Source organism: Geotrypetes seraphini, chromosome 4 (genome assembly GCF_902459505.1).
Source record: "Geotrypetes seraphini chromosome 4, aGeoSer1.1, whole genome shotgun sequence".
In the NCBI taxonomy this organism is placed as follows: domain Eukaryota; kingdom Metazoa; phylum Chordata; class Amphibia; order Gymnophiona; family Dermophiidae; genus Geotrypetes; species Geotrypetes seraphini.
Window position 1 is genome coordinate 38,070,810 of NC_047087.1, and position 20,619 is coordinate 38,091,428.

Here is a 20,619-nt window from a genome sequence, read left to right on the forward strand (position 1 = left end):
AACAGCTTGCTCACTCAAGCGCAGAAGCAAGCAAAAGCATTATCAGGAGAGTGTGGTGCAGGGTGTCAGGTCAAAAGCGCGCCGCGACAAAGGCGCGCCCAGACAATTGAGCGCAGCGCGGAGGCGCGCGCCGCTCTAAATTACTGTTTTTAGGGCTCCGACGGGGGTTGTGGGGGGGAACCCCCCCACTTTACTTAATAGACATCGCGCCGTGTTGTGGGGGCGTTGTGGGGGGTGTGGGGAGTTGTAACTCCCCACATTTTACTGAAAACTTAACTTTTTCCCTGTTTTTAGGGAAAAAGTTCAGTTTACAGTAAAATGTGGAGGGTTATTACCCCCAAGCCCCCCCTAACGCTGGCGCGATGTCTATTAAGTAAACTGGGGGGGGTTCCCCAACAAAAACCCCCGTCGGAGCCCCTAAAAACTGTAATTTTGTGCGGCGCGTGCCTCCGCGCTGCGCTCAATTGTCGGCGCGCGCTTTTGTCTTTCGTGCCGTTGTCTATGAACCGTGGTGCAGTGATTAAAGCTATAGTCTCAGCACCCTGAGGTTGTGGGTTCAAAACCCCCGCTGCTCCTTGTGACCCTGGGCAATTCACCTAATCCAAAAAATCTTCTATACAGGAATGAGAAAGAAAATCAAATCCAACTCCTATAATTGTCTCACTGGTATTCAAGAAATAATTTACGGTACTTATGCCACAATTTCATTGAAAGTTTCATGCACATCAATTCTTATAATACTGGATAAGGGGAGAGCCTCAGAACCCTGTGCGTAACGATGTCAACTGCTGCATTAGAAAGGGAAAATATCTCTTGACCCCCCTCCTACCTACAGCAGACACAGTGAATGTTTCAAAATAGTGTCAGACAAATCAAAACTACTTAGCTTGTAGGTTCTACCTACAAGCTAAGTAGTTTTGATTTTTCAAAACTACCTACAAGCTAAGTAGTTTTGATTTTTCAAAACTACCTACAAGCTAAGTAGTTTTGATTTTTCTGACACTATTTTGAAACATTCACTGTGTCTGCTGTAGATAGGAGGGTGGTCAAGAGCCGGTGAAGATATTTTCCCTTTCTAGTGCAGTAATTGACATCATTACGCACAGGGTTCTGAGGCTCTCCCCTTATCCAGTATTATAAGAATTGATGTACATGAAACTTTCAATGAAATTGTGGCATAAGTAAATTATTTCTTGAATACCAGTGAGAAAGTTATAGGAGTTCAATTCTCCTAATCCCCCATTGTCACAGGTACATTATATAGATTGTGAGCCCATCAAGACCAATGAGGAAAAATGCTTGAGTATCTGAATAAATTAATGTAAACCGTTCTAAGCTCACTTGGGAAAATGGTATAGAAAATTAAATAAATAAAATTCTATACATGGTGCCAAAGGTTAGGCACTACTTCTGTAAGCTACCAAAACAGGGTAGAAATGACAGATCTGTCCAAAAACACACTTATGCACTCCTTCATAGAATAGTGGCACCAAATCCTGAGTGCCATTTACTGAATCCAGCCATATATGCCCCTAAGTTAAAGTACCAGGAAGCAGAAACAAACACCCAGACTTGTGTGTGTGTGTGTGTGTGTGGGGGGGGGGGGGGGAGGGGGGGAGGGAGGTGTGGGGGGGGGGCAGTGGGAGGAATTCTATGAAAGGGTGCTTACACTAGAAGTTCAAACAAGATGCCTGTTTTATAAAGGTCTACTGTATTGGCAACTTTATTTTTGGTAGCACCTTTACACATGTAAAGAACAACAACAATCCACTGTGCAAACTTTTATCATTCACACTTAATATATAATCAAAATTCCTAGAAAAGCTGGATCTTCGGAAGTGCATCCAACTGGTTCATTTACCACCACTTGGAAGTATTGCACTAATAATTGTCATTGATCTGCTTTCAACTACTTTTTAGCCTACTGACTTATACACACAGAGGGCCTGATTCTCTAAAGGACGCCGATCATGGCGGCCACCAATCGTGTGTCAGTCATCACTGGCATCCTTTAGAGAATCACCAGCATTTTACAGGCCTACATTTAAGGCATATGTCTCGTGCCTACGGAGATGCACAGGGATGCTTATGGCCATTTCCAGTGTAAACCAAGCTCATGCCAGCCTTGGGCATCGGTAGGCTTGCCTAGAAGCCTCCTTAGGCGTGAGTCAGATGTCTATACAGTGGTACCTTGGATTACGAGCATAATCCGTTCCAGGAGCATGCTCGTAATCCAAAATGCTCGTATATCAAAGCAAGTTTCCCCATAGGAAGTAAGGGAAACTTGCTTTGATATGTTTCCACCCCCCACCTTCCCCCCACCCCGAGGCCAGCAGCGCTGCTCCCCCCCCTGCGAACCGGCACCCTCCCCCCCGCGATCCGACACCCCCCCCTGCCGCCATCGGGCACCCCCCCGCCGCGACCTGAGGTCCCCCCAACCCACCCAAATCCTCTTCTTACTTTTCTGTAGCCTCCGCAGCGGCACCGGCACCAGCATGTCCTGTGCGTGGTGCCGGTGCCTGAAGATCTGCTTCCTGTGCAAGGCCTGAGAGTTTTATTTCCAGTTTTATAGTATTATACAGTTTTAGTATAATACTATAAAATATATAGTATATTTCCAGTTTTATAGTATTATACAGCATTTTTGCTGAGTCTCCCAAATTACCAACTTTAGCGTTTACAGCTAGGGCAGAACATTGCAGTCGTCTTTTTTTATCGCCATTCTAAATTTGATCCTATTACTCCTCTTCTGAGAGCAGAACACATTCTTCCTTTCACATATCATATCCCCTTTAAATACACTCTTTCTTTCCAAATTCAATCCTCTGGCCCACCATCTTTCTTGTTTAGTCTGCTGGTTTCATATTCCCCACAAAGAACGCTCCATTTTTCCCTGCAGCACCTGCTGACTGTTCCCTCTTTTAGACAACTGTTTCTTGATAATCACAGAAAACTGTCTTTCTCACTCGTGGCTCCAATTTTATGGAACTTCCTTCTGTTTTATCTTCAAAGTGGAAGCTCATTCATAAGATTCAAAGCCCGGTTAAAAGTGTACTACTTTTCACAAGCTTTCTATGTGTAATTTTTCTTCCCTTTTCATGGTTAAATTTATCTTTGCAGAATATCAGGTATCCTCAAAATCCTAATGTTTTCTTCCTTTCTGCTAGAGCCTTGAAATTACTGTAATCAGTCCTTCTTGGCTTTTCTATGTGTTTCAGTTATGTCTTGTTTATTGTTCTTTCATATTTTATCGGTTTGTTCCCTCCCCTTTAATCTTTTATTGTAAACTGCTTAGATTTTAAACTTGTTTTTATATTTGCGGTATATCAAATAAATAGGCCTAAACTAAACTAAATCATGTACCTTCATTTTATATATAAATGCAGCTGTGCAATCTTAGATACATCCTTTTCCACGTGCAGAACAAGTTTTTCACGTAGAGAAAGCTTTTAAAACTACTTGCCCAACAGGATAAACATTATGGCCCTGATTCTAAAAAGTCCGCCAAAGTTTGGTGCTGATATCGGCACCTAATTTAATTGAGCACAATCAGCTTTAATTGGACATTGCTGTGATTAGAAAGGAAATAAGTTGAGTTTGTAGTTGGAGTGCAAACATCTTCATACTGTATTTGACTGGGGAGAACATAGCAAAATAGAGTGCTAAGGCCAAACAGGAGCATGATAAATGTGTTATTTGAACAGGCTTATCTTCATGTGAGCTAGATTCTCCTAATTATTCAAGTTGACTAAAATATCTTGGGTAGTAATATAGATTAATATGAAATTTAGTCAATTTATGATCTAGTACTCTTATGAAGAATGCTTGACTGGAAAGTTGTGAAGAAAATCAACAGAAAATATATTTGTTAATTTAAAGGGTTCGTATGCTACTGTTGGTGAGTTTCTAGATTGAAATTATAGATTGATTTTTCTTTATGACCCAGTGATTTCCTGCTGCATCCTAGTACTTTCAGTTGAATTGGGATCAGGGTTGCTATCTGGTACCATTAACCCTCATTTATAAGCACACATTCATTCTCTAACCCATTTTATTTCCCCTCCTTACCAACACATCTAGGCTGGTCATTGCAGTGTTAATCCTCATTGGAAAAGGGGTGGGCCATGTACCATAGATCATTCTGGAACCCTGCATTCATGGGTCTTGAATCCAACCACAGAGGGGTGAGGAAGCAGGATGTGCATTGCGCCTAAACATACAGGGTATTTTATGTTACTAACCAATACACAGACATGTAATTTAATCAAAATAATTTTTATTCAATTTATATTCAATTAACTTGAGGTTTAAATTAGAATTAAGATTACATTGCCCATTAATTATATGCATTATATTCATTGCCAATTCTGTAAAACATTCTGTGTTGGGGGGGAATTAGTCTTGCCCCGGGACTAAGTGATCCATATGGAGCGAGATATTTCTCCCCCCTGAGCAGAAGCTGGTGTTTGCTTATGTACCCTCACAATGACCAATATTACATCACTTCAATCTGCCAATGGTCAGCTAGTACCTCACTGAAAAAGAGGCTGGGCTTATTTGAACAAAATAATTTCTTTTAGTTCTTATAGATACCAGGCTTACAGAAAAGTTTTACAGATTATATATTTGTTTATAGCAATTTCTGAATATGTATATACCATTATAATATACCCATAGAAAACTCTCTTTCCCAGTATCCTTAAGAGTTTGAATCAAAACAGTTCTCTGACCAAGTACTGTATATATATATATTCCCATATTCCCAATTTCCCTTATGGTCTTGCTTAACCCAGCAATTCACATAAATACAGAATTCCCATTTTCCTACGCTATACATCATTTCATGGTCTTTTGTGATCTATCTTCTAAGTTGATCTATCTTCTAAGTTTTATTGTGTTTGCATATAAGACCCTCTGATCAGGACTTAGAAAGGTCTCTGTCATGCCCTGCTATTTATTCTGCGCTGAATCAACCGGTGCCTAAATAAATGGCATTGGCAGTGTGTCAGTCATACTTAGGTGCTGTTTACAGAATCACGGCTAGCGGCACCTACATTTTAATGCTTACATTTCAGGCACCTAAGTTTTTAGAGAATCACGCTTGGCAGCGCCTAAGTCACGCTTTACCCATAGAAACGCCCACTTAGGTGTTAGGCGCTGCTAAGTGCCATGCGATAGCTGCCTATCTTTTATAGAATCAGATAGGCACCTAGGCCTTGATTCTGCAAAGTGCGTCCCGATTTTAGGCAGCTGCTCCCCAGGCAGGCCACCTATATTGAAGGCACCTCCGGGAGCCTAGGGAGGCCCGCAAGACCGCCTAAGCTCGCCTAAGGGCCTTAGGTGAACCTAGGATGCCCTATGCATCTCCCTAGTAGAGGAAGAGATGCTTACAATGTAGGCCAGCAAAATGCGTCCTATACAGAATCAGGGCCCTATTGTTCAATTATTATTATTCTTTTTTTAAAGCAATTATTGAGCCTATTAAGGGTATTTTGCCAATTTTAAATGCTCTTTATAGAATCAGCCCCTTAATGTCCCTTAAACAATGACTCCTCCAACACAGTATTTCCTTTCTCAGCCAAAAGCTAAACAAGAATCCTAACAAAGAATACATATTAGCAGATTTAAAATCATCTAGAATATTTTAGCTTTCTTCAATTAATGAGTCAGCCCATCAGACTGCTCCAGAAAAAAAGGAAGCCTGTACTAATTAATGATAACATTATCATTGCAGTGCCTTATTATTGTTATTAAAACAGTTTATGTGCATTGTTTGCACCACTTAATAAACTGTATTTTGAAGTTAGACTTTTATTAATATTTAATTCTTAATTTAAGCAGTAGATGAACAGATTAACTAAAATTCTGCTCCATGTTGAAATTTTCTGTACAGAAAACCCACACAGAATAATTACTGTTTAATTTGCCTGCATTGCGAATAATGAAGAGCTATCCGCTATAATAAAACCCTTAGCGCGTATGCACAGTTGAAACTCCATGCGTCCGTGATCTGTGATTCGTGCCTCTGTGCCCCCGCATGCGCAGTAAGAGCCTGCGGCGGTTTCGTTCTCATGCGCATATGGGCCAATGGCTTCCCCTCTCCCACACCCTAGCCAGCCTGCACCTCAACAAACGGCAAATGTCTAGGCCTCTAGGGGTCAAGGCACTGCTGCCAGGTGCACAGACAGTGTGTGGGAACATGACTGCAGCTCTTCACCATTGTGAAGGAGCCGGAGGTAAAAGGGAGGGGAGCTTGCCTGAGAGAGATAGGAGGGAGGTAAAAGTAAGGGAGAAGGGCTACTGCTGGACAGGGGGAGCAGAGAAGGGATGCTGCTGGACAGGGGGGAGGTAAAAGGAAGGGAGAAGAATTACTGCTGGATAGTGGGAGCAGGGAAAGGGTTCTGCTGGACAGGGAGAGGTAAAAGGAAGGGAAAAGGGCTATTGATGGACAGGGGGAGTAGGGAAGGGGTACTGCTGGACAGGGTGGAGAGACAGAAAGAAAGACAGACAGACAGCGGGCAGGGAGAGAGGCGGTAACGGGCTAAAAAACTAGTAAACATATAAAATGATACAGTGTATAAAAGGCACCAGATAGCAGTGGACACTAAGATCATTCTATATATGGCCCCCCCCAAAAAAAAATCAGCGCTGAAAAAAAGTACTAGTCTATAAACCATGCTTAAAGTTATGCACGGTTTATAGACTAGCACTTATGCCCGGGAACCATGATTAAATTTAGGCATGACGATTTACACCAATGAAAACAAGGAGCAAATGCCTGCATCGAAATTTAATTTTGCCGCTAATTATCTTTTATGAGTATCAAAATCCAAATTTAAACCATTGTAATAGAATACTCACAAATATCAAATAATCAATTTAATATTTCTTTCAATTTAGTGTTTTATTAGTGTTTTTCGTGATCTCAGCAATGTCACTCAATAGCGGTATAACTTCTTTCCCGCTAGAGAAAGGGGCATCAATTCTTCATTGATCCATAAGTTTCTAATTCCTTCTACTGCAAATTGTGCTACTCAATTTTCATTTTAAAATAAACTTTTCATTAAATGTACAATGACTTATCTTTTCCAGTCAATTGGGGGTTCATCATACCAACAGGAGAATATTGCAGAACTGGTGTACAAGGTTTAAAACTCTTATCTTTATTAAAGAAGATGCAATGTAGCTTTTCAAACAAATGGTCCTCTTGTGTGAGTACACGGGACCCAACACAGTCCATGTTTCAGAAAACTCCTTTGTCAGGGGTCCTATGGGGGAAATGTATGTGACGATGTGAAATAAATATGATAGTTAACCAAAATGTGAGAATAACATTAGGTGAAGTGATGTGTGCATATATCAATATTAATAAAATACTTAGCGCGCATGCGCACTAGGATTGTAACTTTGTGCCTCCATGCCTCTGAATGCGTAGTAGAATAGAACTGACGAACAGTGCATGATATGCTGTAAAGAAAAAAGACCTTTCACCAAGATATATATCAAGCTCAATATATACCTCAAACTTCTCACCTCTAATGTATAATCCCTAGCTCCTCAAAAGAACCACTGGGCTCAAAAGCTTTCACATCCCTAGGCTTTATGTACTACCTCCTCACTGAAAAAATGAATGGTCACGTTACTCTTACTTTAGCAAGCACTGACATATATGACCACTGAATGTTGATTCAAAATGGCCGCGGCTTCTTCTTCTCCCTTGTATATACCCACCAGGACCGGCATTATGGGCCTGGGAGGCTGTAAAGGGACTAGGTTAAAACTACCATTACTTTGAAAAAAGTTCTAGTGAACTGTTTTTTTTTAAAGCACTCTCCATTTATCAAAGGATAACCTCCCCGCTTCAACCCCTCAGATCAAAGTGGCCCATTCAAGCTCCAGATTTAATCCATTTGGTAAAACTGTATTTAGATAATAAATCCATCTCTGCTCAGCGAAATTCAGTTTTTCTTTGCAGTTACCTCCCTCCCTCCCTACATCATAATGTTCTATTACTCTCCATTTTATTTGTTCTATCGCATGTTTTTTCTGGATCCAATGTTGAACTAGCGGTGCCTGGAGATTACCCGTAACTATCCGGGATTTATGCTCATTGAGCCGTATCTGAATAGGGCGCTTTGTCCGACCTACATATATCAGTGGGCAAATGGATTAAATCTGGAGCTTGAATGGGCCACTTTGATCTGAGGAGTTGAAGAGTGGAGGTTATCGTTTGATAAAGCGGAGACTTAGAGGAGACATGATAGAAACCTTCAAGATCCTGAAAGGCATAGAAAAAGTAGACAGGGACAGATTTTTCAAATTAAGGGGCACCACAAGTACAAGGGGGCACTCGGAGAAACTGAAAGGGGACAGGTTTAGAACAAACGCTAGGAAGTTCTTCTTCACTCAGAGGGTGGTGGATACATGGAACGCGCTTCCAGAGGCTGTGGTAGACAGGAACACATTAAATGGTTTCAAAGAAGGTTTGGATAGATTCCTAGAAGAAAAAGGGATTGAAGGGTACAGATAGATATATACCACTGCTCAGGCAATGGGCTTGATGGGCCACCGCGGGAGCGGACCGCTGAGCAGGATGGACCTCTGGTCTGCCTCAGCGGAGGCAACTTCTTATGTTCTTATGTTCTTAAATGGAGAGTGCTTAAAAAACCAATTATATATTTTCTAACACTGCTAGCATGAGGAGTGAGTTATTAGATAGATAGTAGTATATTAAATGTTTTAGAAATAAACTAAACAGTTTTGTTTTAAATAGGGATGATAAGCCTTGAAAAAACCTTCTGTGGGTGAAACATGTTGGCTCCTATTTCCCTCAAAAGAATACCACAATTAAAAGCTAAGTCCCCTTGAAATATGCTAGAAGGGATAAACTGAATGTAAAGAAAAAAAGATACATAAAGAAAGGCTGAGAAAGAGTAAAAAAAAAAAAAAGAATGATCAGAAAGGGATAGAAGAGAAGGGAACGGGAGACAATCAAAAAGAAGGAGGGACTCTCTCTCTTTCTCTGGACAACCAGGGTAAGTCTCGCCACCCAGCCAATCAGAGCAGAGCAAGCAGATATCGAAGAAGGGGGTAGGGTAGGCATGCTCCTTCCTCACTCCACGCGCCATCTGCCAGAGCCGCCTATACTGTTAGAACCACTACGTGAGGAGTGAGAGCAAGGGCTGCATGCGCCAGGGTCTCTCCCAGCGTGCCTTGCACGCCAGGGCAGAAGCATAAGCCAGAGACTGCAGGGAGCTCACGGCGACAACTTTTTTTTTCTTCTTCCTAGTTTACGAGGGAAGTGACTGCAAGTGCTGCTGCTTTTGGGGAGTTTTGTCCCATTTCCCTTTGCTGCGGGGACAGGAGAAACTGATAGCGGCAGGTGGTGGGAGGAGGGGGCGGAGGGGGAAGCAGTGCCACTTGCCGGACCTGCTAGGAGCTGACAATGGGGATGTGTAAAAGAAGGGGGCTGGGGGCAGAAAAGGGGATATGTATGAGAAGGAGGCTGCAAAAGGGACATGTGAGAAAAGGGGGTTGGGGCTGGAGGCTGAAAGGGAAAAGATGGGAGAAGGGGGTGGGGGGGGCTAAAAAGAGGTTTGGAGCTGGGGCTAAAAAAGGGGACATGTGAGGGAAAGAGGCTTTAAAGGGGGGTTCTTGGGAAAAGAGACCTGTTGTAGGAGGCTGTTAAAAGAAGACAGTTCGGAAAAGAGGACTGGAGCTGTTTAATACCTATGGATCATGTGGCATTTAGCACGTGCAAAGCTTTAGTAAAAGGGGCCTTAAGTCTGTATCATCCAATCAGGATGCACTAATCAGAACATGTAATAGGGTCCTTTTACTCAGCTGCGGCAAGAAGTGGCCTTAGAAGTGGCTGCTTTTCTATTTTTTTTTTGTAGTAATGATCATGTGCTAATGTTGTTATTAGCAATGAGCATTTAAAAAAATTATTATGGGGTCCTTTTACTACGGCGCGCTAATGACTAGCAAACGCTAAATGCTAACACGTCCATAGAATATAACGGGTGCATTAGCATTTAGCATGTGCTAATCGTTAGTGCGTGCTGTCGATTAGCCCACGCTATATCGGCTAGCGCGCCTTAGTAAAAGAGGGAGGTATATGAGCACCCACTTCCCCCCATTTTGTAGGTGGTGAGGGTATACCTATAGTCCAAAAATGCAGGGGGGGGTGCCACCGCAAAGAAAATCCTAGCAACTAAGGAGTGGGGCAAAGACAACAGGTGTACAACAGAAGCAAGAGGTACGCCATTTTTTTTTTTTTAGATCTACAGTAACCTATATGGCGGATTGCCTAGCTGTTCTATACATTCAGGCTTCTCCAAGGCATATTCAGATTCTGTGATGCCTGTTATGGGCTCCAGTTGCTGAAACACGGTCCCTTGTCGGGTCTTTGACAAGGTGCCTTATTGAGTTCTCTAATAAATTTGGACAAATGATTGGTTGGCTCTCCTCTTGCTTCTGTTGTAAGTCCATTGTCCTTGCCAAACTCCTTGGTTGCTTTACTTCTTTACTAATCAGCATTCAGCCTCCAAAATAAAAAACAAAGAAGCCCAATCTTTTTTTAGAATGCGGTTGGTACATGCATATTTGGCAGTTACTGCAGAATGTCTGAGTGCATCCCACGCTATGCCATTTTAAAGTGCATTAGGTGTGTGTTGGCGCCTAACACAGCTTAGCAAAAAGGGTCCTTAACTGAATAACACTTCTATGTCCATTCCCCATCTGATACACCTCCTCCAAAATATATTTAAAAAAACAATGCGTGGTTAGCACACAGAAAGGGGGAAATTACTGCAAAATGCATTAACGCCTCTTGTGGTAAGCATTTTCCCATGTGTTAAGGCTTAAAAACCCTTTAGTAAAAGGCCACCTAAGATTTGAAATGGTGATATAATAGAAAAGCATTGAAATATGCCGTCTGATAAGTGCAGGAGCTGAAGTGACACTACCAAGAAATATTCTAAGTTGTTTATGTTCCATCTTCTTCAAACTTATTGGTTTTTTTTTTTAAATTTTGCTTCCAGAGATAACATGTTTTCATTGACCCATCTGAATCAGTAATAATACCAAGTAGCCATATAAACCCATGATACTTCTATTGGTGGAGAGTGTGGCATACTGGTTAGAGCTACAGCCTCAGCACTCTGAGGTTGTGGGTTCAAACCCCACACTGCTCCTTGTGACCCAGGGCAAGTCACTTAATCCTCCAGTGCCCCAGGTACATTAGATAGATTGTGAGCCCACTAGGACAGATAGAGAAAATGCTCGAAGTACCTGTATGTAAACCACTTTGAGTTTAGTTGTATAACTACCAAAAAGTAGTATACAAGTCCCAATCCCTTTCCCTACCTTTCTCCTTAATTAACTCCAAGGCTTTCAGAGACACTTATTTATTGGAAAAGGTTTCTAAAAGTGCTAACCTGCAAATATACAGTTTATCTTGGGGGGGAGGAGGGGTTGGTTTACCCCTGCTTATTCACTTTGCTTTCTAGATCTCACACTTCTTGTACAAAAAGAGAGTAGAGCAACTTGAATTTGCTAATCGCTTTTAGAAAAAGGGAGAAGAAACTGAACTACTTGAGGGCGTCACTGAACCAAGATCAAGTCACAGCCCATAAAAATGAACTCGGGACACAAACAACTTCCTGGCTAAGTCAATATAAGTCTTCAAAGGGTTTTGAGTAATTGAACATCAGATAATCCATATAATAAAAGTCATAAGTCCGCTGTCTTTCAGAAGAAGACAACTGTGCAAAATATTGTTGGGCAATACTAGTTGTCGTTCGCGCTTCATTTGAATGCCTGTCTTTAAACTGAGGAAAAGTCAAATTGTGGGGTGCCGCGATTAAATGGAACAGAAAGTTTGCATCTTCCTCCATGGTTTCAAACTTTCCGATGAAGTCATAGTCTATCAAACATGGACTGCACAGCCTGCTCACAAGATCCCAATGAATGTCCATGCCCACTGGCTTATGGACATCTAGGAGATACTGAATGAACTCTTTAAACTGCACTCCAGTCCCTGTGCTCAATGCTTCTCTGGTGGCATTTCTACGATACTTAGAAATGATAGCTTTGCCAAACACAGAATGATAATACTTGTTTGTATTCTTCAATTTGTCGCGAAAGGCAGACACCAACCTCTCAAAAGGCTCCCGAACGAAAAGCATTTTAGTGTAAGTTTTGAGTCTGTGGTAGATCCCTTTTTGATCAAAGTCATCTAATGTTTTCAAGTGGTTTCCAAAATGAACTGTATTGTGCTCTATTTCCTTGGCAGAGGAAGCTAATCCATTAAGAATCATTAACACTCTTTTCCAATTAGAACAGCCCACTTTTGGTACTTCACAGTACAAGAGTCTGTGTTTATCTTCCACAAAAATTCTGGAAACATGGTAAGGAGAGATTATTCTACTGCTTTTCTTGTATTTTGAACATACATCTTGCATTAACTTCTTTCTAATTCTCTGTATTTCATAGAGCCTTTTCCAGCTACCATTTCTCCCATCATCCTTCAGCCTAGAGAAGCTGACAATGGAGCTATTCATAGCAATTAGGATAGGGTTCTTCTTAATCAGAAACCTTTTTCTCTGCTTGTAAGGTCTAATAGGATTCATTTTGATGCGTTTTTTCTCATTATCTGTTATCAGAAATCTGATGTTGCTTTGCCTCCTGCCTGAGGTCATAACTGGCAGCCTATGGAGTGGGTAGGTGGATCCCATCTGGTTTATCTTCAGTAATTTATCAGCAGCCTTTTCCATCATATTTCCATCTTGATTGCTTGATGTACCGTCCTAAGAGGAAAGACATAACACATTGTTCACACAGAAAGTACTTGCTGTTAACAACTTAAATGGGAAACTGTAGAGATATCCATTCATATAAGCTCAGCTGTACTATGAAATACAGTAGGCGGTGCTTGTGTGCGCGCACACACACGCAGTGATGTAGTAAGGGGGGGGGGTCTCTTCCTTGAAAACGATGTGCTCGAAATGACAAAGTTGTACTCCAAGCTCCCAGGCTCGAAAATGAGCTTGGAGCACGACTTTGTTGTTTTGAGCGTGTCGTTTTCAAGTAGAGACCCGTTGTTCTTATCCACAAGTTCACTTTTAGACACAGTAGGGACCCCTGAAGAAGACAATAGTGTTGAAACATGGACTGTGTAGGGTTCATATGTTTCTAGAGGTTCCAGCCCTAGATGTTTGTATGTGGATTACTTGTTTGTCTCAAACTCATCAATTCTCCACATCGACTCTCCACAATTTTTTGTTTTCTTATTAAAAAATATGCACCAGTTGCAGTGCGCATATTTGAAAAGGGGCATGGCCAGGGGCGGATTGTGGGCATTATTAAAAGTTAGGCGCAGTGTTATTGAATATGCCCAATCCATGCACAACTTAGGCACAGGCGTTTAGGCCTGATTTTAGCTGGCCTGAATGGGTGCGCCTAAAAGTTATGTGACGCACAGACGCTTAGCACGATTCTATAAAAGGTACGTGCACCTTGTAGAACTGCACTAAGTGCCATGCTAGTTGGAGCTGATTTTTTGGGGGCAATATTTACAGCATCGGGCCCTGGGTGGGTCAGGAGAGGCTATTCTGCAGCATTTAACTAGGCAGTGCCTCTGAATATTTCCTCCTTCACGGTGATCCTAAAGCAAAGTCTGGGTACAGCCAGGAGTTATTCAGTGCTGCTGCTTGCAGAGCTGACTGGGCAAGTACGACCACTTCAAAAGCTGTTCTTTCCTTCTCCAGTTAGCTATGCAAGTATGGCACTGAATATGGACTGAAGTCACATGACCTCTGGGTATCACTGCTAACCTGGAACTTAAATGCCAATGCTTGGATATGGTCTGGCACTGAACATCCAGGCTTAAATAGCTGGCAGCAGTCATTGTGTTACAAATACGCTGGCTGGTGGGCAGCTCAATATTGACCCAGGTGTTCCCTCTGCTTCTGTTGGAAAAGTCATCAAAATACAAAATATCCTACAAGAAGTCTAGGCTAAGACATTTAAACATACAAATGCATTAACCCCCAGATTCTATATATGGTGTCCACATTTGGGTGCGCTCCTGAGATCTGTGTGCAACTTAATTGACTAACAAACTCTTAACCGTCAATGATTAGGTGCTAACAACCAATTATAGACGCTATTTGGCACTGATTAGGATTTGCACATACTTCTGGTACATGCTCTAGTAGACTCAGTTAACCGGCACCCAGTGGCGTAGTAAGGGTAGGAGGCACCCGTGGTGTTGTTGCCCCTCTAAATCTTCGGCAACACGAGTGGCTTCTCCAGCATGCTCCTCGCGCCACCTTTAGATTTCCCTCTGACGTTACTTCCTGGCCCCGTAACCAAGAAGCGATTCAGAGGGGAACTAGGCTAGTGTGAGCAACAGGCAAGAGAAGTTGTTTGCACTAGCAAAGATCTACAGAGATATAGGGTGGGGGGGAGGGATGATGTGAGCCTAGTGTCGTGTGGTGTGGCGGGGCAGAGAGGTGCCGGCACCCCCACTGACATGGCGCCCCCCCTTACTGCACCACTTCTGGCACCCATAGGGATTGGTAGATACCGGATAAATGTAGTTTCTAGTTGCTCGAGAGTTGCTATTAAAAAAACAGGCATAACTAATACTATACCCCATACTATGCCATACCATAAACTGTTCCAGACAAACAGCCGTACATGTGGTAGGCAAAGCATGGGCATACTCAGATGTGGACTGCCAAGTTTACAGTTAAATTTCCATCAGAAATTGATTTTATTTTCATTTTTATTTAAAGTATTACAGTATTTCTTTGGCTGGTTGCTTGAGAGTTCCGGTTAACAGAGAATCTACTGTATTTTATAATGCTGGGTACATACATCCCATAGCATACATCTCACAAGGGGGTGTGGCCACAGAAGGGGCATAGGTGTATTGGGGGCATTTCAAAAAGTTGTGCTTGTTACTGAATAATGACTCAGTATTCCCAACTTGGGCACTAGCATTTACATCATGTTTGAGCAGGCCTGGTGCCAAAAATTAGGGTACATGAATTGGCACTAAGTGTGATGTTGTAAAGCAGGGGTGCCCACACTTTTTGGGCTTGCGAGCTACTTTTAAAATGACCAAGTCAAAATGATCTACCAACAATAAAATTAAAAAAAAAAAAACACAACGCACACTGTACGCATACAATTGTTAATTATCATTCCTATTCTGGGGTTTTTTCAAAGAGGTCAAAGGAGATGACTCTATGCACTGTCACCTCAGTAACAACCATACAAAAATAGACAAATACCCACCCCCTCCCTTTTTACTAAACCACGATAGCAGTTTTTAGCGCAGGGAGCTGCGCTGAATGCCCAGCGCTGCTCTCGACGCTCATAGGCTCCCTGCGCTAAAAACCTCTATTGCGGTTTAGTAAAAGGGGACCATATTGTAAAATATAGAGAGCAGATATAAATTCAGACACATTTTGATCACTAAATTTAAAATAAAATCATTTTTTCTACCTTGTCTGGTGATTTCATGAGTCTCTGGTTGCACTTTCTTCTTCTGACTGTGCATCCAATCTTTCTTCCCTTCTTTTAGCCTGTATGCTTCCTCTCTTCCTGACCTCATTCCCCCCCCCCAATGTTTTCTTCTTCTCTCCTTGCCCTCTCTTTCTTTCTCTCTTCATGCCCCCATTCTTTTTTTCTGTTTCTCTTCTTTCCTTCTGTCTCCCTGCCTGCCCTCTTTCTCCCTCCCTGCCCACCCACAAGCCACTGCTTCTGCCGCTGCCATCGGATAACAGGCCCCCAAAGCCGCCCGCCGCCGGCCAAGCTCTCCTTGCTTCGGGCCCACCAGCATTCCTCTCCCCGACGTCAATTTTGCCGTCGGAGAGGAAGTTCCGCTGGCCAGAACTTCCTCTCCGACGGCACAATTGAGGTCGGGAAGAGGAAGGCTGATCGGCCCAAGATCGACATTTTGGGAAAAATGCTGCCGGGTCCTGCCTTTGAGGAAACAGAAAGTAGGCAGGACTTGGCAGCAAGAAGAGCAAATCGCAAGCTTCACTGACCTGTCTCCCGCTTTAGCCCGCGAACAGGGCTCTAACATGTGCGTGCCGGCTTCCCTTCTTACCCCCTCCCCCTCCCCGGACATAACTTCCGGTTTCAGAGGGAAGCCGGTACAAGCACATGTTAGCCCCCGGAGCATAAGTTCTCCAAGCCTTTTTTTGTTTTTTTTTTTAAATGTTGAGCAGCGGAATTCAGGAGCGGGCCAGTCAGGAGGGGAAAAAAGAGAAGGGAAGAAGGGAACCCGTTCTGCGATCGACTGGGGTCGCCTGAGCGAGCGACCTGTCGATCGCGATCGACGCGTTGGGCACCCCTGGGTGCACAGCCTTTATAGAATCACTTTGTGTCAATCTTTTTGCACCTATTTTTGAGTGCCATTTAGAGAATCTGGCCCTAAATGTCTATATATAATACTGTAGCTGCATAGAGAGTTTGTGCACTAACATGAATCATGAGTTCCTTTGTATTAAAATTATTCATCTTTCAAAAGAAACAACAGCTAAAGGAGAAAACCAGCAATTTTAGGCAGAGTACAGTTTACATATTATTCAGGAAGTTGCTTGTTACCTATACTTATTTTCTATATGGAAACTATCCTCACAATAATATGTCCCATCCTGGGACCTATTGCTAAGAGCAGACCATGGTCCTGAGTCTTCTCTATGTGAATATGAGGTGTTGAGAATGGGTTCCAGGCCTGGCTGACTGCTCTTTGGCCTTGAAGAGGAACTTCATTATTGAAGAGCACTATATTGCTTCATGTTTGTTCTACTTTAATTCTGACTATAGGTAGAAAGTGGCAATGGGAGGAGTCTGTGAAATGCATTCCCCCCACCCCCCCGTCTTCAAATCTTCACCAGCAGCAAACAGGTTCTCCTACCTACTGTTTGCACTGACCTCATCCCCCCCTTTCTGATGTCACTTCCTGTTCATGGGACAAGGAAGTGATGTCAGAAAGAAGGCAAAGCTAATGTGAGCAGCAGGTAGAAGAACCTGATCATTGCAATTGAAGATTTGAAGAGGCATGGGGAGGGGGGGGGCACAGCAATGCCAGGGTGGCAGGGACGAGCACATCAGAGGAAGGGGCACAAAAGGCAGCAATACCAGGTACCTCCACCGAGGTGCCCCAAGTACCAAGTTAGCTCATTATTGCACTGCTCATACGCACACATGCTTGCACATAGAAGCCAATTTACTAAGCTGCAGGATGCACTAATGTGCTTGCTGCAGCTTAAAAGGGTTTACCGTTGGGTGCACTAACGTGTCCTACAGTAAATTTCAAATGTGTGCTTGCTACCCATGCACTATAAAATATTGTTTCTTTTTTGGCCAAGGGGGCTTGCTTGGGGTGGAGAGTCTGTATTTCTGTGCTAATCAGTTAGCTCATCGTTATTGCAACACACTAATTAGTACAGAATTAGCATGTGAATCCTTACCGCCTGCATTACAGGTGACGGTAAGGGCTCATGTAGTCTACAGCCTGGCTGTCCTGAGTAGGCCCGCTCTTACTATCAGAAGCTCAGCAGGGTAGGCCTCTCTAATACCTGGATGGGAGACCACCTGGTAATATCAGGTGCTGTAGACTGAGGGGCCCAATATTGGGCAGCAGCATCATATTGGAGGCAATAGCAAACCACTCTTGTACTCTCCCATAAAACCTCACTGTGCATGTTGTCATGAATCAGTGGCCAACTCAGTGGCATGATCCATCCATTTTTGATAATGGCCACGTGCTAATAGCAACATTAGCACATGGCTATTCAGAAAATGGAAAATTGTACATTTTCCAACTGCAGTAGAAAGGCTTTAGCACGCAGGAATGGCAGAAATAGTAAACATTTTGAAATCAGTTCCTTGTGTGTTGTTTTTTCCTCATTTGGGTTTGTGTGATACTTTATAAAACTACCTCATATGGCTCTGACCATGTTCTAAATATTTGTTTATCAGTTTGAACAATACGCTGTATTTAAAATGCTGATCATTGAGTTTTATATACTGATTTTTAATGCTAATTGATATAAATAAATAAATAAATAAAAATAAAATTAAAAAAAAAAAAAATATATATATATATATATAGTTTCATTGCTTGTTACATGTCTCGGGCAACCTGCTGAAAATGTAAGTAATTTAAATTAAAATGTTTTTTTATGTCATGGAAGAAAATGTAATGAGCTTCCTTGCTAGCTCTAGCTAAAGATAAAATAAATGAAGTAAATTTTTTTAAAAATTATTTGTGAAGGCTTTTTTGAGTTGAAATTTTATATTCAAACTGGATTTGAATACTTCTGATGTTTATCGACCATTTTTAAGAGTGTTGTTTTTTAACAACTGAACTATGTATGTTTGTTTAACATTTTATGCTTGTTACTATGGAAACCGTATAGATAATATACAGTATATACATTTTTAAATAAATTTGGGATGTATATTGTAGACAAGGATAAAGGCTGATACAAAACTACAAGTGTTTCATTATTCCAGTATTTGGATTTGAGTACCTGCCACTCCATATCCAAGCGCCAGGCTATTTATATGTACAGGGTACAGTCGATATTTTCCTACATAAGAGACTTACAGTCCTTTTGTGTTTGTACTTGAGCTGTGGAGAACTGACTTGTTCAAGATCTACAGAAGTATCAGTGGGAGAAAGGAGGTTCTTTCAATCTTGACTTCCTTGGTCCTCAACCTGCTGGTCTAAGCACTAGCCATTTCTCTACACCTCTCATAGTAAACCCATAAGGTGAAATGTTACATAAGAATAGCCTTACTGGGTCAGACCAATGATTCATCAAGCCCAGTAGCCCGTTCTCACGGTGGCCAATCCAGGTCACTAGTACCTAGATAAAACCCAAGGAGTAGCAATATTCCTTGCTACTGATCCAGGGCAAGCAGTGGCTTCCCCCAAGTCTTTCTCAATAACAGACTATGGACTTTTCCTCCAGGAACTTGTCCAAAACTTGTCCATACATTTCATATTCTATTAAATATCTCTATAAACGGAGCTAGGATTGGTCTTTCCTGCTTCTAAACATAATTTATGCCCTTTGTTGATAAACTGACCCCCTCTTCTACGAAACTACGATAGCAGTTTTTAGCGCAGTGAGCCGTGCTGAATGGCCTGCGCTGCTCCTGAAGCTCATAGAGTTCCTATGAGCGTCGGGAGCAGCGCGGGCCATTCAGCGTGGCTCTTTGAGCTACAAACTGCTAGTGCAGTTTAATAGAAGAGGGGGTGAGTGGCCTGATCTAGGTTCACAAATTAAATCTCACCCTTACACACTCTTAATATGATAAAGGTTCAAATGGGCCTTATGTTATAGCTGAGGCATAACTATTGAAAGCCAGAGCTCAGAAAATAAAAGACTAAGGTTAATGTTACAAACTTTGAGGCCCTTTTATTAAGCTGCATTAGATGCTAACATATTTTAAAATGGCCTACCATGAGATAAGCTCAGGTGTCATAGAAACATAGAAATAGACGGCAGATAGGGGCCACGGCCCATCTAGTCTGCCCTCCCCAATGACCCTCCCCTACCTTTCTCTGTGAATAGATCCCACGTGTCTATCCCATTTGGCCTTAAAATCAGGCACGCTGCTGGCCTCAATAACCTGAAGTGGAAGACTATTCCAGCGATCAACCACCCTTTCAGTGAAAAAGAATTTCCTGGTGTCCCCATGCAGTTTCCCGCCCCTGATTTTCCACGGATGACCCCTTGTTGCCGCGGGACCCTTGAAAAAGAAGATATCTTCTTCCACCTCGATGCGGCCCGTGAGATACTTGAATGTCTCGATCATGTCGCGCCTCTCTGTCCTGAAGTAAATTTGGCAGCTTGCACAAAAGAAGTTTTTTAATGTTTTCTGTGGAGGGGGCATGTCTGGGGCCAGTGAGTGGATGTTTCGGCACTAATCAGTTAGTGCATCTATTAGCATAGGATTAGCATATGAGCCCTTATTACCTACAAAATGGGTGGTGGTAAGTGCTCATTCATTAATCTTTGTTAATTTTATTTATTTATTCAATTTTCTATACCATTCTTCCCAGGGAGCTCAGAACGATTTACACAAATTTATTCAGGTACTCAAGTATGTTTCCCTGTCTGTCCCAGTGGGCTCATAATCTATCTAATGTACCTGGGGCAATGGGGGGATTAAGTGACTTGCCCAGGGCCACAGGGAGCAGTGTGGATTTGAACTCCCAAACTCAGGGTGCTGAGGCTGTAGCTTTAACCACTGCACCACACATCACAGGTGACGGGATAATCGCACGCCAGACCCCAGCGCATTGACAATTCGGCGCAAGAAAGAAGTGTGCCGCGGGAAAACTTATTTTTAAAGAGCTCTGACGGGGGGGGGTGTGTGGGCGGGAACTCCCCCTTTACTGCATAGTGTTCGCGCTGCCGATGGGGGGGGGGGTGTGTGGGGGGTGCAACCCCCCACATTATAGAGAAAATGGAACTTTTCCCCCCAAAAATCATAAAAAGTTCCGTTTTCTCTATAATGGAGGGTTCCAACCCCCCAAATCCCCCCCAAACACCCCTGTCAGAGCTCTTTAAAAATAAGTTT

The 20,619-nt window shown here is 42.6% G+C and overlaps 1 protein-coding gene across 1 annotated transcript in view; it reads right to left on the reverse strand.

Moving 5' to 3' along the window:
* Positions 1 to 11,540: 11,540 nt before the first annotated feature.
* CHST8 (carbohydrate sulfotransferase 8) overlaps positions 11,541 to 20,619 on the reverse strand; it is a 571,556-nt gene continuing 562,477 nt past the window's right edge. Inside the window, exon 5 of the mRNA XM_033942547.1 lies at positions 11,541 to 12,809. Coding sequence (XP_033798438.1) covers positions 11,673 to 12,809 — 1,137 coding nt within the window. The 3' untranslated portion in view covers positions 11,541 to 11,672. The remainder of the gene's footprint in view (positions 12,810 to 20,619) is intronic.